The sequence below is a fragment of the Acartia tonsa genome, chromosome 12 (assembly GCF_053477335.1).
Source record: "Acartia tonsa isolate MP-2025a chromosome 12, ASM5347733v1, whole genome shotgun sequence".
In the NCBI taxonomy this organism is placed as follows: domain Eukaryota; kingdom Metazoa; phylum Arthropoda; class Copepoda; order Calanoida; family Acartiidae; genus Acartia; species Acartia tonsa.
In genome coordinates, this window is record NC_137271.1 from 13,155,440 (window position 1) to 13,170,661 (window position 15,222).

At 30.4% G+C, this 15,222-nt stretch overlaps 2 protein-coding genes across 7 annotated transcripts in view; both read left to right on the forward strand.

The window, feature by feature from the left end:
* LOC145334707 (uncharacterized) overlaps positions 1–3,498 on the forward strand; it is a 159,945-nt gene extending 156,447 nt beyond the window's left edge. For both annotated transcript variants that reach the window (XM_080180284.1, XM_080180285.1), the window contains exons 15-19: positions 182–249; positions 907–954; positions 1,261–1,320; positions 1,617–1,673; positions 2,231–3,498. In XM_080180284.1, the coding sequence (XP_080036410.1) occupies positions 182–249; positions 907–954; positions 1,261–1,320; positions 1,617–1,673; positions 2,231–2,278 (281 nt within the window). In that variant the 3' untranslated portion in view covers positions 2,279–3,498. The remainder of the gene's footprint in view (positions 1–181; positions 250–906; positions 955–1,260; positions 1,321–1,616; positions 1,674–2,230) is intronic.
* Positions 3,499–6,146: 2,648 nt separating this feature from the next.
* LOC145334708 (transient receptor potential cation channel subfamily A member 1-like) overlaps positions 6,147–15,222 on the forward strand; it is a 28,889-nt gene continuing 19,813 nt past the window's right edge. For 2 of the 5 annotated variants that reach the window (XM_080180286.1, XM_080180289.1), the window contains exons 1-15: positions 6,147–6,189; positions 7,418–7,518; positions 7,598–7,656; positions 7,736–7,783; positions 9,007–9,117; positions 11,567–11,601; positions 11,677–11,852; positions 11,943–12,016; positions 12,803–12,923; positions 14,253–14,381; positions 14,494–14,605; positions 14,793–14,831; positions 14,913–14,936; positions 15,036–15,059; positions 15,156–15,179. In XM_080180286.1, the coding sequence (XP_080036412.1) occupies positions 7,426–7,518; positions 7,598–7,656; positions 7,736–7,783; positions 9,007–9,117; positions 11,567–11,601; positions 11,677–11,852; positions 11,943–12,016; positions 12,803–12,923; positions 14,253–14,381; positions 14,494–14,605; positions 14,793–14,831; positions 14,913–14,936; positions 15,036–15,059; positions 15,156–15,179 (1,069 nt within the window). In that variant the 5' untranslated portion in view covers positions 6,147–6,189; positions 7,418–7,425. Of the gene's footprint in view, positions 6,190–7,395; positions 7,519–7,597; positions 7,657–7,735; positions 7,784–9,006; positions 9,118–11,566; positions 11,602–11,676; positions 11,853–11,942; positions 12,017–12,802; positions 12,924–14,252; positions 14,382–14,493; positions 14,606–14,792; positions 14,832–14,912; positions 14,937–15,035; positions 15,060–15,155; positions 15,180–15,222 lie in introns of those variants that run through there. The other 3 variants (XM_080180288.1, XM_080180287.1, XM_080180290.1) reach the window with 3 other exon arrangements.

Here is a 15,222-nt window from a genome sequence, read left to right on the forward strand (position 1 = left end):
GCTGTCGTTGGGGGTCAACACATTGTAGAATTGACGACCTTAACATCTGCCCCCCACAAATATTATTTTAGATTTATTTCGCTTGTTGGTGATACCTTATTCATGTCCCCTTCCTCTATGACGTATTCAGTGACAGATAGGTATACCCAATCTTTGATGTAATTAAACATTTTATTTTCAGAGGATATCCACAAGGCGGGAGTTTCTCACGCCGGAGGCGGAGCCCCAAACAATATTGACGCCCATAAGGTAAGCGATTTTCAGGGATAGTTAAATGGACGATAATTTGATCTAAATTTCAATTATGTTGCACAAGATATTTCGTATAAGAATATCCATTGTATAATTCAATTTGTTTGTGCGTGACAGTTTGTCTGTAAAAATGTGATTTTCTCGGCTGGTATTGATGTTAGATGTATTTGTGAAGATACCCTTTACCAAAAAGCTTCCAGTATACAACTAACTTTTTCCGTCGGTCTGTCAGTCAAACCACAAAATACGTATATTTTCAAGTCAAAAGGTTTCGTGATTTTCTATTATTCATCATATTTTTGTCTCTCTTTTTATGACCACTGAACAAGTCTATTTTTTTTTGTAGTTACTCTATAACTCAGTCAGTCCTTTGTCTGGGTGTCAGCCTAACTGTCAATGAAAGTAAATCTTTCCAATCGATATATCACTCCTTGGATGTTGCACTAGATTTTCATGTAATCTAATAAAGTGATACTCACAGCTGGCTAAAATAACGATATTCCCCATTTATCTTCTTTAGCCTATTCCATCCTTCCTACTGGATAAAACATAAATGAGGTTCATATTAGCAACCTATATTGACTGACGGCAAGTTTTCCCCTGCCGATATATAAACAAATTCTTTATCCATTTGATTAATATTTCTATTTTTAGTTTGTTGGTGTTGGCGTACACACTACTGTTCAGAAAAGCAGTGCAGTTGTAAGTATTTACTAGTAGCGCAGCTACTCTATGATTTTAAAAACCCATGTACGTTCCTCCAAGCAGAACAGCATTCACTATATGCATATTTCTTTCGGCAACAGCTACATATACTCCAAAAAATTTAGCTGTTTCGGTAACATATTGGACTTTTAGCTGCAAAAAAGTGCTAATTTTTAACAGATGCCTAGGCAGACTTTTAAAGTAGTGTGTTTTGGTCGCAATTTAACAATGGCAGCCTCAATTTAGCGGCTGCCGGGCATTATTTTTATAATTTTTAGTTCAATAAAACATTTTTTTGTTTAGGTTCCCGATCAGAGCCACCCGGAGAAATATATTAATCTAGAATGCGAAAAAATTAAAGAGGTATTAATCAATCACTTTTTTTATGCCATATTGTCATAATTTCACATTGAATAAATAAATAAAATACTGGCAAAAAGGAGAAAAATGCAAGATTAGTTAGATATCCTAATTATAATAAACAAAATTACCTCTTGTTGACACTGTTATTTTGGACAAACCAATCATGAAAATCAATCTTACACTCCATATAGGCTAACTAAAGATAGAACATGAACATGAACATAAACAGACTTCGCAAGGAAGTATTGTTAGAGTCACTTATCCCCCCTACCAAATAATAATTAAAAATATTTTAGGTAGTGAATAATAATCTATGGTATAAGGATACCAAACCCTACCTTCATAAATTGCACGTAAGTTTTTTCAATTTTGTTGGAGCGAAGTTTGTTTGATTGTTACTCCGGTCGTTTGTCTCTCCGCATGGTAGTATTTACTCGATTGCTATCAGAGATATATGGCTAAATTATTTTGATTATATTTCCCTTACTGATGAGAATCTACACTAAATCTCACATTGTCCTTCCGTCTGTTTATATTTAATTTACTTAGCTGCTACATGAGATATCCATCCAAAACTGCGCGTGTCCCGAGCCTAATGGGTTCTACTTTTTAATTAATTTTGTTCTTCTGTCTTTCTCGTTGTTTTATCAACTTTTATAATCATTTAAAACTTTAAAAAATCGGAAATTACTTTGTCTGTTAATCATGCATCAAAAGACACATAAAAATGATTTTTCTTATTATTCTATCTTTTACTCACATTTCCTTCTCTCTATTTTATGACCACTGGACATAATTGCTCTAGAATTCTGTTTGTCATTTTTCAATTTTTATAAATTTTTTGTTATGCCTCCCTACCTATCGATGTTATCATCCTTGTTTTTTTTTTATCATTTTGTATATGTTTCAGGGCCATAATGTGGTACGTGATGCTTTCCACCATAATGCAAGATTATAGAACAAACTGTAACTACACAGTAGATTCGCTATCAACAACAAAAATTCAACGAAAAGTTTAAAAAGGACTGTATGTTCAAATATTTAAACTCAAACATTTTTGATCCTCAGAATATTATTTTTAGTTTTCAAAGTGTTTTTGTCTTTGTCTTGCTTTTAATCCCTTTTTTTAATTTTCTAACCGGGTTTTCTTTAACTCTATAATAAGAATTCAAAATGTAAAACTTATGTTTCTTTGTAATAGATTTTTTTTAGACAAAAAATTCTTGGAACTTTGTTTTAAATGTAAAATTACTTTTGAATGTTTTTAATATTTATTTTCTAATCTTATAACACTTTTTTCTACTATTTTAATATACTCAAAATAATAAGTAATAAAAATCAATTTAATTCAAATGACCTATTTTAAAAACAGATTCAAAAATACTGTTATTTATATGCAGTATACAAAATGTAAATATATTTATGTTAACTTTAAGATTATTAATGTATATCTAATTCCATATGTACCTTTCTCAGTAAATTTTTCAATAATTTTCAATAATTTTTACAGTCCTTAAGCATGAAATTTATAAGCCCATTCCTCATTTTTTTCCTTAATTCTTCTTATTATAATTTCCAAAAGGAATATGTTTAGAACTCCTAACTAACTTAAATAAATAAAACTATGTATAATACATAATACGCAAAGAAATTTTAATTAAAATTATCAATATACAAGAAATTCGCCATAAATAATAACAATGACAATTTTTTCATTTCATTTCAAATCAAATGTAGTGCTTTCCCTTCAAAAATTATTGACCACAGAGGGCCCACCCCACACAAACCTATAAATTTTAGAGAGTAAAAAAAACTTATTTGTTGGCCTTGGTGAGAGCCCTAATCCTTCGGGACCTTATTCCTGCGTTGCTCCTAACTGTACTTAACCTAACCTAAAATAAGCATGAAATATACATTTTGTTCCAAAATTTTCTATTGTGGTCTAGATGCAATTAGAGAGAAACAGCCGTTTTTATTCAAAATTTATCCTAAAATTTTCAATTAATTTCAAGCAGTTAAATCTCCAGGATTAAGTACTACCTAATTTATTTTTTTTTATGTTAATTTAAAGACCTAATTTAAATATTTTATATGTATTTTGTAATTTATTTAACTTATTTATTAAATTATTTATTTCGAACTGTAAAAACCTGAAAACTAATAAAGTTTCCTATTAAATATAGATTTATTTCTTTAACAAGTATGTTTGATAACATCAACAAAAGCTAAATCGGGAACCAAATAGTAAAACAAACGAACATAAACACTTTCAAAATATAACCCCTACAGATTGGGGGAGGGGGGCTATAATACCCCCCTCCTATAGTTTTTTCAATCAAGTAATATCCGTTATTGCTGTTATCATCCCTAGAATTTTTAATTTTTCTTTAAACACCCAGTTAATATAAGACGACATTTCACAAATTGTAATTATTCAGTTATAATTGCTACAAACAATTGACATTATATTCTACATTCTATTCTGCCGAATGCAAATTTCCAAATTTGAATTGTTAAGAAGGAAAACATAACAGTTTTTGAAGCTTTTCTACAATTCTTGTCGTCAATTTAGGAGATAGCGTTACCACAAAGTCTGAAGGACCGTTAAAACACATATTAGAGTAATTTAAAAAAAGCCAATTTGGACCAAGTTTTTGCTCTACAGACACAAAAATCACATTTACAGGGTGTCCCAAAGTAAATTTGACAACCTTATAGTCACGGGTGGTCCGAACCGTTATATACCACTTATGCTTACAGATAAAACACAGGATTTAAGCCAAAAAAATTACTTTTTTCTGACAGGTATTTTGGGTATTATACTAGATATCCAAAATACACTTTTGTTGGACACCCTGTAAAACTAGAGTTTTGGCCAAAATAGCATAATGTGCGCTTTTTACATGAACAAACGATCATTTTGGTGTATAAAATGTATAGGTTGGATGTAAGATTGATGAAAACATTAATTTTCAAAATTGTGAAAAAATGTTTGAAAAAAAGCATCCTTGAATCACCCAATGCAACGGACCAAAATATAGAGTATTCAAAAAATCGGAGAGGTAGTGCAGAAAAGTGGTACACTTGGCAAATAATGCACCTATTGTATTATTACAACTCTGTAGTCAAAGGTTTCGTGATTATCAAAAGTGAATATTTTTTGAAATTTTTGAAATATTTTGAAATAGAAGCTTTTCTATAACTAAGTTAGGTCCGTCCGTACGTCCGTAGCTCTTTTACTTAAATTAGACTTGCTAAAATTGTCCAATCGAATTCAAGATTTAAATGATGATTTTCACAATAGATAGGAGGGAAGCGTAGGAACTCTATAATCGTTACCAGAAAGTCCGTACGTCCATTTAAACATGCTACTATTTAATTTTTCTATGATTATCCTATTTATCTAATTTTTGGGATAGAGATTCTGATGACAACTTGGTACATTATTGAGAATGAGGCTTTTTTATAATTAAATCTTATAAAGATAAAAGGATTTCCTATTAATTGTCGTTTGTCCTTCCTTCTGATTTTATAACTTTGCTTTTCTGGAAATTGTTATCCTAGAAGTGTGTTTGGCTTCATGGATAAGACACCAGTCCTGCCACTCAATTTTTAAGGACTTATAGGTTGGATGTAAGATTAATGAAAAAAAAAAAAAAAAATTTAATTGTGAAAAAATGGGTGTTTTTTAAATTTTTGTTACCTACCTTTATAGATAGCTAGATATCTAGACATCCAGGGACTCTGAACCTTTTTTTTGGCCATCCAGCATCCTTGAAAAACCCAACGGACCAAAATATAGAGTATTAACAAAATCGGAGAGGTAGTGCAGAATAGTGGTCAAGTATTTGAAAAGTGTATTCTAAAGAAAAAGATAGTTTTTATGCAGGTGAAATGATAAAGCAGCCTCCTGACCTTTTGTAGAAATTAAATATCAAATTTTTTCAGAACATATAAACAGAAAATTTCTAAACATTTTATTTCAAGCTATTTACCCTTAAGTTAACAATTGAGCACTTTTCGGACCCTAATCGGTCGGTGGTTCTATTAGATGTGAAGAAAAAATATCTTTCACACTTAGACAAGGGAGAGGGGGGCGTTCAAGGACCGTTAATGGTTAATGATTATATATTTACACTTCATTCGTATGCAGAATGACAAAAAAAAACTTATTGCACTTATAAAATATTAAAAAACTTTTCTGCTAACCAAATCTAAAAGAATTTATTTAAAAAAAAGTTTATTTGCAATTTATTTGCAAGCAGATAAATAAATTTAGAGTTATAACCTTGTCTAAATATCGAAGAGACCTTGTCTAAATATCGAAGAGATAAGAAATATTGTTTTTAAAATAAATAAACTTATCTTACATAAAAAGTTAATCCTATTACAGAGAGTTATTATTTACTGTATAAAAATATAAAAATATTTTTGCAGGTGATAATCACTTGAAATGAAATAACAGCCGTTACAAACTACCTACCTATGTCTGTTTAATCTGCAGCTGCTAATAAATAATTATCAACATTGATTAAACCTCTTCTAAACACTCCTGATGCCAGATACAATATTAACACAGAAACAGTAAAGTTTAAGTCAACCAATCTAAATTGCCATTCAGGGCAGAGTTAAAAGTATAAGAAATTAAGGCTGCAAGAAATTTTAAAATGTCATTTTAGGTATATGCTAATTTTGAAAGTTTCCTAAGGGTTCCTTTAACTAGGCTGTGCTAGGTTAAAGTTGCATTTTTTAACAATACTGAATAAACATAAAACTTACTTATCTCATCAAATTTGAGTTGTTTTTAAAAAGTATGAATTATATTCATTCTTGCATTAGTTATAAAATGAGGAACATCAAATAAAAAAGGTAGTAATTTTTTATGAAGTTACAAATTAAATGTATTGACCATAATGTCACTGCAAAAGAGTTTGTTTACAAAAGACAAATTATATGTAAATGTTTGTTATTATAAAATCTTTCTAATGGCATTGCATTAATACTGTCATTTTAAATTTGTTCAATTGCAAGAAAAAACTTCAAATATAGAACAAAAGATCATTCTCACAATAAATTTATAGTATAGATGTATAAAGAGCTTACTATTTGATTTCCAAAGGCAAAGACCTAAAGCTCAGCAGACGAAAATAATTTTATTAAACTTTGCTTTCTAAATTCAGCTGTTTAATGCTTTCTTCTGCTTTTTGAAAAAGAAAGGGACAATTTTTGTGAAAAATTGCCATTTCTGTCTAACCTTTTAAAAAAGTATTTAAAACTGACATTATCAATTTCTCACAACTATGATCCTGACTATAAAATTATATTCATAATCTTTTTTTCCGATTTACACTACTGTATTTTTAAACCTAGTTATTTATGATTAACAAGACATTTTTCCTAATGATGTAAATACTTTCTTGTAAATCATAATTATTAAGTGTTTAGTGACACCTAGCGACAAATATAGCACTAATATATTGCAGATGTTCCCAAATTTTTTTTTGTTTGAATTTACGTTGTTTTCAATTATTTTTCCGTAAAGGGTTGAGCTATCCACGAGGTGTTGGAAAATTAGCTATGTCCTTATTTTAAACTATTGGGTTATTGTCAGTAATATGAGATCAATAGATAATTTTCAAAATATTTTTCAACAAATGAACAGTATTTAAACAATACAAAAACGAAATTAACTAGGAAAAAATACAGAAATCATTAAAGGTCATACATAGACGTCCAAGAATAGGGTTAAGGGGTGTTTACCCCTTTAGACTTTGAATCTCTTATTTTACACCCCTCAAGTTTTTTTAAAAATACGTTTGTTTCCCTGTCCTTGATTGTATAGAACCCCTAATTTTACCCCAATACAAAGTAAAAAGCTTGGGCGTCCTTGTGTTAACATTAGTTTACAATTTGCCTTTTGTTCTTTTGCCAGCACCCGGCTGTATTTACATTTTTGAAAGATTCAGCTGATCTGAAAGACCCAACCCTAAGTTAGTAGAAGGCCTTTGAAAAGGGGTGATTGTTACAAATACTATTTATCGCTCTATATATATTACTTTAATATTCTCACAAATTAAGTTAGGCATTTTTTGTATAGCCACAGAAATGGATGAGAAAAACAAAGCAAGATTTTATGTTGAAACTGAAAGCATGGAAGTTTCACAACATCATCCCAGTGCACTAGAAAATGTTTATGAGGTATAAAATGCTTTCTTCTATATTAAAAAAAATAAATCTTAATAAATAATTATAAAATTTTCTTTAAAAAAATATCCAGGCTATTGAGAAAGGTAATCAAGATAAAATTGATGAATATATGAAACAGTTAAATAAAAAGTAAGTAAAATTTTAAAATGTTTGTATTAGGAAATTGTATTCCATCAAATCATTCAATAATTAGAATAATACATTTTAGTTGCAAACCTGAAAATGGTATGGACACTCCTCTTATTTATGCAATAAGGTATGAATTATTCTTGAATTGTACATTAAACTGTTTTTAAACTATTTTTGAAAGGTATATCAAAAATATATTTTGACACCTGTAGAATCATACTGCAAAGCCAAAAATGAGAACAATTGCCCACATCAATTTTTATTAGGATTTTAAGGTTTATTTTTTACTATGGATTAAATAATTTTTACTGAATCGTGATGTTTCTTTCCTTTGTAGGTAAAATACTCAGCTTTTAGAGTGTCTTGCTTCGTAAATATTGTATGCTAGTATACAGTAAAGTAAGGTCTTTTGATTTTATCTATCAATACTAATTAAAAAATAATTCTTTACAATATATCAATGAATTAACATAAAAATATTTCATGTCTATTATACATTAAAACACATAAAAATTGGCTGTAAAGGGTTAAATAAATTAAGATGACAACAAATGTTTATGCAATACATCAAATTTATTTTTGTCACATATACAAATATGATATAAAATAAGATTATTCAAACATATTTTTAAAAATATTTTTAAAAAGTATGTATCTATTATGAGTAGGGTTTTCATTCTTTTTATTTTTATTAAATAAAATTATTTAACTACGTTTGAAATAAGTCACTTTGTGAAAACACTCTTTCAGAAATTATAAAGAATTGAAATGAAAGAAGATTTCTTATTGGTTTAAATTCAGCATTATGTTTTTTATTGTATTATGTCAGATTTTTCAATGAAATTTATTGTTTTAGAAAAAAAAATTATTTCCATTGAACAGAGTAATGTTTTTTTTATTGTATCAGTATAAAGTGAATTATATAAAATTGTTCACTAAGTTACAATATTACACGAAGTAAAAAAAGACCTTTTGATCTGGTAAAAATGACCAGAGCAACAGTAAAAATTAATTTTTAAATCCCCCCAAAAAAGTTTATTGGGGACTTAATTCAAATTTGGGTTCTGTAGTCTGATTCTATAGGTGTCCTAGTATATTTTTGACCCCCCATTCAAAAATAGTTTAAAAACAGTTTAAATAATTAATCATATTCGATGCAAGGTTGCTGTGTTTCAATCATTAATAAAATTGACTTTTCATTATGTATAATTTCGCATATTGCAAATGTTTTTGACTTTGCGAATTTTATGAAAACTAATTATATTTGATTGAAATTGTTTAAGATATGTTTAGTATTGAATTCTTTATAAATTGGAAATAAATAAACTCTTTATGATCTATTATTTTCAGAAATTATTTATCTTTTGAAAATAGCATTAAAACAATAGAAACACTAATTAAACATGGAGTTAATGTTAATGAAGAATGTAATGGAGAGTATCCTATTCATATTGCTTGCAGGTTGTACCTAATCTCTATATTAACCCTTAACAGTCGGGCATCTTGCCGCACCTTTATCGGTTGGGGATGGGTGGTTGGGAAGCATTCAACGCCCCCCCTATTATCTCAGCTCCTATAAGAGCTAGAGGGGTAAAAACTTTTTGCTTATTTTTAAAGCTACAAATTTTTTTTTCAGAAAATGTTTATAAATTATCTTTATGTAAATTGTAAATTCTATATTAAAAATCTCAAAACATAAATTTTTGGCGGTTGGCAGTAAAACGGCGGTGGATCTTTATGAAATTTTAATGCGTTATGTAGACATGTAAGAAAAGCTTAAGTTTAAAATTTGGAGTCTAAAAATTGCAGTCACAGGAGGCTTTTAAAGATTTCTGGAGACCTGGAGGATCAGGACCTGCAGGATCATACCTTGGACCGGAAATTGACTTGAACACCTATATTTTATAAAAGGGTTTACTACTAGAGTTTTTTTTAGTATTTTGGTTAGATAAAATGTTTTTTTTAAGTCCAAAAATATGTTTGCTCTTTACCTGGATGACCCTATCAGGTTTGCTGGCTACCTGTGCCGGCCAGAATGGAGATAATCAAAAAATTCCAACTCTCAGTTATGTGTAATACCCATACTTTAAAATTCACTCAGTTATAGCCGTCTATCTTTAACACACAGAAAATGAGATAGAAAATCCCCTCCCCTAGATATACCACACTTTTCTGGGATCTTGCTGTGTCAAGTATCAACTGTTGGGAATATCAAAGGATGACTCCATGCAAAATTTGAGCCGGATCCGGCCAAAACCGGCCGTTAATTTTATAAAAAAAAAACGGTATTTTCCGGTTTTTAGGGGGTATCTGTAAATCGATTCAGCTGGAGCAAAACCGGTTGGAGGTACAAAAAATTTTACTTCACCTGAAATTTAGCCAATGCAATTGCCTACAAAAATGTACTTGATCATCAACTTGATTAGACAACTCTTTCCCCTCCTAAATGTCCATTAAAACCTCGGAAACGGCAAAAATCGCCAAAAATCACGCCTTCGGCGTCGAATAACGGCTAAACGGTCAGTCGGAGGCGAATGAAACATAAATAAAGAAATGTCCGCCTAAAAAAGTTGTTCAATATCAATGCTTGAAGTCTCTAAAACGACTCCTCCCCCTCCTTTAAGGGGAAAAACTGAAAAAACGTCATTTTCAAAAGTATGCCCACTTCGTGGGTGTGGGGGGCACTGAACCCGTCACCCCAGGGTCACCAAATATAAATTCTAGGCGGCCCACAATGCTGAATTTTCACCATTATGAAACATTATCTCTTATGAGAAAAAAGTTATTAATTAATTAAAATTTCAAATTGTGATTTTTTGATGGATTTCTTTGATGTAATGACAGGCCGGTCAATTTTTAGGCCATTTTTTGTGGTTTTTGGGCCGTCACGCCCAAACGGTTTGAGATAATCTCACAGGACCTTTTGCCCGACCTAAGTCTGGTTATTTGTGAGGTCTAAGAAAAAAAAATCCTGGATTGGATGAAGCACGACGTCGCTGCGCGCCGTCAAAAATCGCTGGTTGGCTCATTTTGCCCCCTCAAACCCTCACCTCGTGCCATTTTTCTGTGTAAAGATTATAATTATAATCTTTTGCATAAGTCTGATTTTTTTCCTAGACCTCACAAATAACCAGACTTAGGTTGGGCAAAAAGTCCCGTGAGATTATCTCAAACCGTTTGGGCGTGACGGCCCAAAAACTGCAAAAAATGGCCTAAAAATTGACCGGAGAAATCCATCAAAACATCACAATTTGAAATTTTAATTCATTAATAACTTTTTTCTCATAAGAGATAATGACACAAGACTTTCACTTGGTGAAAATTCAGCAATGTGAGCCGCCTAGACTTTTTATTTGGTGACCCTGGGGTTACGAGTTCAGTGCCCCCCACACCCACGAAGTGGGCATACTTTTGAAAATGACGTTTTTTCAGTTTTTCCCCTTAAAGGAGGGGAAGGAGTCGTTTTAGAGACTTCAAGCATCTTTTTGATATTGAACAACTTTTTGAGGCGGACATTTCTTTATTTAAGTTTCATTCGCCTCCGACTTACCGTTTAGCCGTTATTCGTGATGATGAAGTACATTTTTGTAGGCAATTCCATTGGCTAAATTTTATGTGAAGTAAATTTTTTTGTACCTCCAACCAGTTTTGCTCCAGCTGAATCGATTTACAGATACCCCCTAAAAACCGGAAAAAAACGGTTTTTTATAAAATTCACGGCCGGTTTTGGCCGGATCCGGCTTAAATTTTGCATGGAGTCATCCTTTGATATTCCCAACAGTTGATACTTGACACAGCAAGATCCCAGAAAAGTGTGGTATATCTACCCTCCCCCCCCCCCCCGACCATTAAGGGTTAAAGTTTGTTAATGTAATGGTACCTTTAATCATATATACTGTTTTTTTTTTAGTTTACAGTATACTAATATTGAAGAGGGTGAAAAAGGTAAATATAATGTGTTAATTTATATATAATTGAAATATTTGTAATTAATTATTTTAAGTATTATTTTACATTTAGTGAGAAAATTGATTACAATGTTGTCAACAAAAAATATTGATGTCTATAAGAAAGACAGTCAAGAAAATACAGCTTTTCATATTGCTGTAAAGTCTGGAAATGTTGCTGGAATTAATGCAATCTTTGCGACATTAAAAAGAAAAAAGATGGAGCTTATCTCATCAAAAAATAAAGAGGTGCAAAACTTATAACTATTTAAATTGTTATCTTATTTAAAATTCATAGATTGTAATAACTTCTGTAATAAAAGAATTTTTCTTATTTAGAAAAAAACTCCTCTACAATTGGCGGCCATTTATGGATATATCAAAATCATGGAAATCTTTATCAACAATGGCTGGTATGTAACAAATACAAAACATTAAAATGTTTTTAACATTTTATAAAAAAAATATACTCTGATACCTGTAGAATCATACTGCAGAGCTATAGTTTATTTTTTACTATAGAATAAGTAAATTGTGCTGAATATATGTCTTTTCTTTTTGAGTAAAATTCTCAGCAGTTAGAGTGTTTTGCTTCATAAATGTTGTATGCTAGTGTACAGGGATAGCTATTGTAAAAATCATTTCTACAATAAATCATGAAACCTTTTAAAGTAGGTGGAAGTATATTATGTTTTATCATGTAAGTGAAGAGGGGTGGATAAGAAGGGAAGGAAAAGGAGAAGGGGGTCGTTGGGAAATTTTCCTATAGAACTGTTTGTCAGAATATCATTCCCTTGTCCGTGGCTAGTATAGAGTAAACGCCCCCCCCCCTCCCCCGACTGATTAAGGTGCGGTAAGGGGTCCGACTGTCTAGGGTTATTATATTTTAATCATGAAAAAAAATGCTTTTTAAGCAAGAATTTTACCCAAAAAGATAAGACATATCAATATTCAGCAAAATTTACTTAATCTATAGTAAAAAAAAACTTTAGAATCCTAATAAATTGGATGTGGGCTACTATTCTCAATTTAAGCTCTGTAGTATGATTCTACAGGTGTAGGTGTATTTTTCTATGTACCTTTCAAAAATAGGTTTAAAACAGTTTAATTGTAAAGATTTCATAATTTTTTATAAATTCAATTTCTAATGTATAATATATAAATTGTAGAAACCATCAATGATATTGCCTTTTTCTTAGTGAATTACCAAAAGAGGATCTTTTAGACATAGTAAGAAATAACAAAGTTGAAGACAAACCATTGATATCAGAAGCTGAGGAACCCATTCCTACTGATGTTAATGAAACACCAGAAAAAGAGGTAAGAAAGAAGAAACCAGTTACTATGAAGGATAATTAACCCATAACCTTGGCTCAACATGTAGCATGTCCGCTCATTGTCGGGAATGTGATAGGTTCGAATCTCGGTCAGACACCGCGTCATAACTAAATACGTTAAAATTGGTTCCTACTGCTGCTGTGTCAGGTGCAAAAAATAAATAGTTAGAGTAGGGGAAATGCCTTGGCCAAAACAGGCGCAACTCACTACCATGCACAGTTAGGACTTCTGATAAAGGTCGTGCAATCAAAGGGTTTGTTGTATGATGAGCAAATGGACGTCTAACACCGCAATCATAGGGCTTAGGGCTGACAACCCTATCCCATATCCATAAAACAAAGCCACATTGTTACAGAAACACTGACAAATTGTCAGCGACCTATGCTCACCCTGTGGAGTGAAAAGGGCTTGTTACTTTACTAGTATGAAGGAAAATTAGGATTTGTATTATTAATTGAATAGGCAGGATGTCAATGTGTCCGACTACCTGAGCTTATGTTTGAGCAGTAATAACTAATTAACTACTTGGATCCTTCATAGTAAAACTCTTAAAAGGCCTAATGTAAGTCTAACTCACAACCCCTTAATCTACCTATCCCTCAATTCAATAGCAATTTTAAAATGATTATAATTAAAATCAGAATCAAACAATATTACACACTGATAGGGAGTTGAATCCATTTTTATAGAAGCAGAATTATAATTTATGATTATGGTTTTGACCCTCTAAAAAACATAATCTACCATTCCACTTTCCCCTCTCTTGGTGATAATATCATTAACACCTATACGATTTTTGAAATGTTCCATTCCACTTTCAATAGAGGCGAAACTGGAATGGTAAATTTATGTTTACATATCAGTGTATTCATAAACATTGTTTTCCTTATTTAAATCGACATAATAGTAATGGTATATTCTAGTTATTTTTTTTTATTTTACATAAAAATTTTATGTGTAAATAGTATTTTATACATTCCTACAATTAACATAATTTAAAAATAGTATATATGATTTTAATTATGTCGATATTAAAAGTGTCCAGTTTCGCCTCTCTTGAAAGTTGAATGGTACATTTCAAAAATCATATCAGCATTGATGATATCATCACTAAGAGAGACAAAATTGGAATGGTAAATTACAAAAATCATATCAGCGTTGATGATACCATTACCAAGAGAGGGAAAGTGGAATGGTAGATTACATTTTTAGAGGGTCAAAACTGTGATCATAGATTTTTTTTTCTGCTTCTATAAAAATGGATTCAACTCCCTAACTGTTACAGTTTTGAAATTTTTGTTTGTTTTTAAGAATTTAAAAGGTGACAATGGAGGACAAAGAAGAGGTTTTCTAGGGAAACTAAATAATCCATTTAGAAGCAGAAAACCTACTACCTTCACTTCAGAAACCTTAAAGGATGAACCAAAAAGCATTCTTGTGGTTAGATTTATTGCAATATTAAGAACTTAAAACTTATTTCATTCTTGATTATAACAAATAAAAATATATATGTAAAGAATATTATTTGATGTTTATATATAATAACATTCAGGTACTTCAGTTTATTAAGAGCTATTTATCAAAAAAACAAAGAAGCAAACAATATTGGGATATTTTAGATGCTAAAGATTCAAATGATAACACAGCTCTTCATGTAGCAGCAGGTAATTTTAACTAATAATAATTAAAAACAATTAAATTGCTTTCATTAAAAGTTGGATGTCACAGTCCTATTTTATTTGGATCTCTTTTGATCTTACTCTTTACTAATCTGTTTTTCAATCAGTTAATATTTTCCATGAAATTTTAATTAAAAAATCAAATTTATATGACTAAATATTTTTTTGATAGAATTAGGACTTGTTAAAGTGTGTGAAGAACTATTAAAAGGTAAATTAGTACTTTGGAAATATTAAAGCTTTTTAGTTACTATTGCAAGTTTTTTTGTTTCTCAAATTGTTATGATTTTAGATGGTGCTTCCAGTCAGGAGAAAGGTGTGTAAATATTTTTTTTATAATTATTTTTTAAAAAGAAAGTTAGTTATATTATACTCAAAAGTTTTTTTTTTCTTCTCACAATTGTTATGGTTTTAGATGGTGCTTCCAGTCAGGAGAAAGGTGTGTAAATAATTTTTATAATTATTTTTTAAAAAGAAAGTTAGTTATATTATACTCAATAATTTTTTTTTCTTCTCACAATTGTTATGATTTTAGATGGTGCTTCCAGTCAGGAGAAAGGTGTGTAAATATGTTTTATAATTATTTTTAAAAAGAAAGTTAG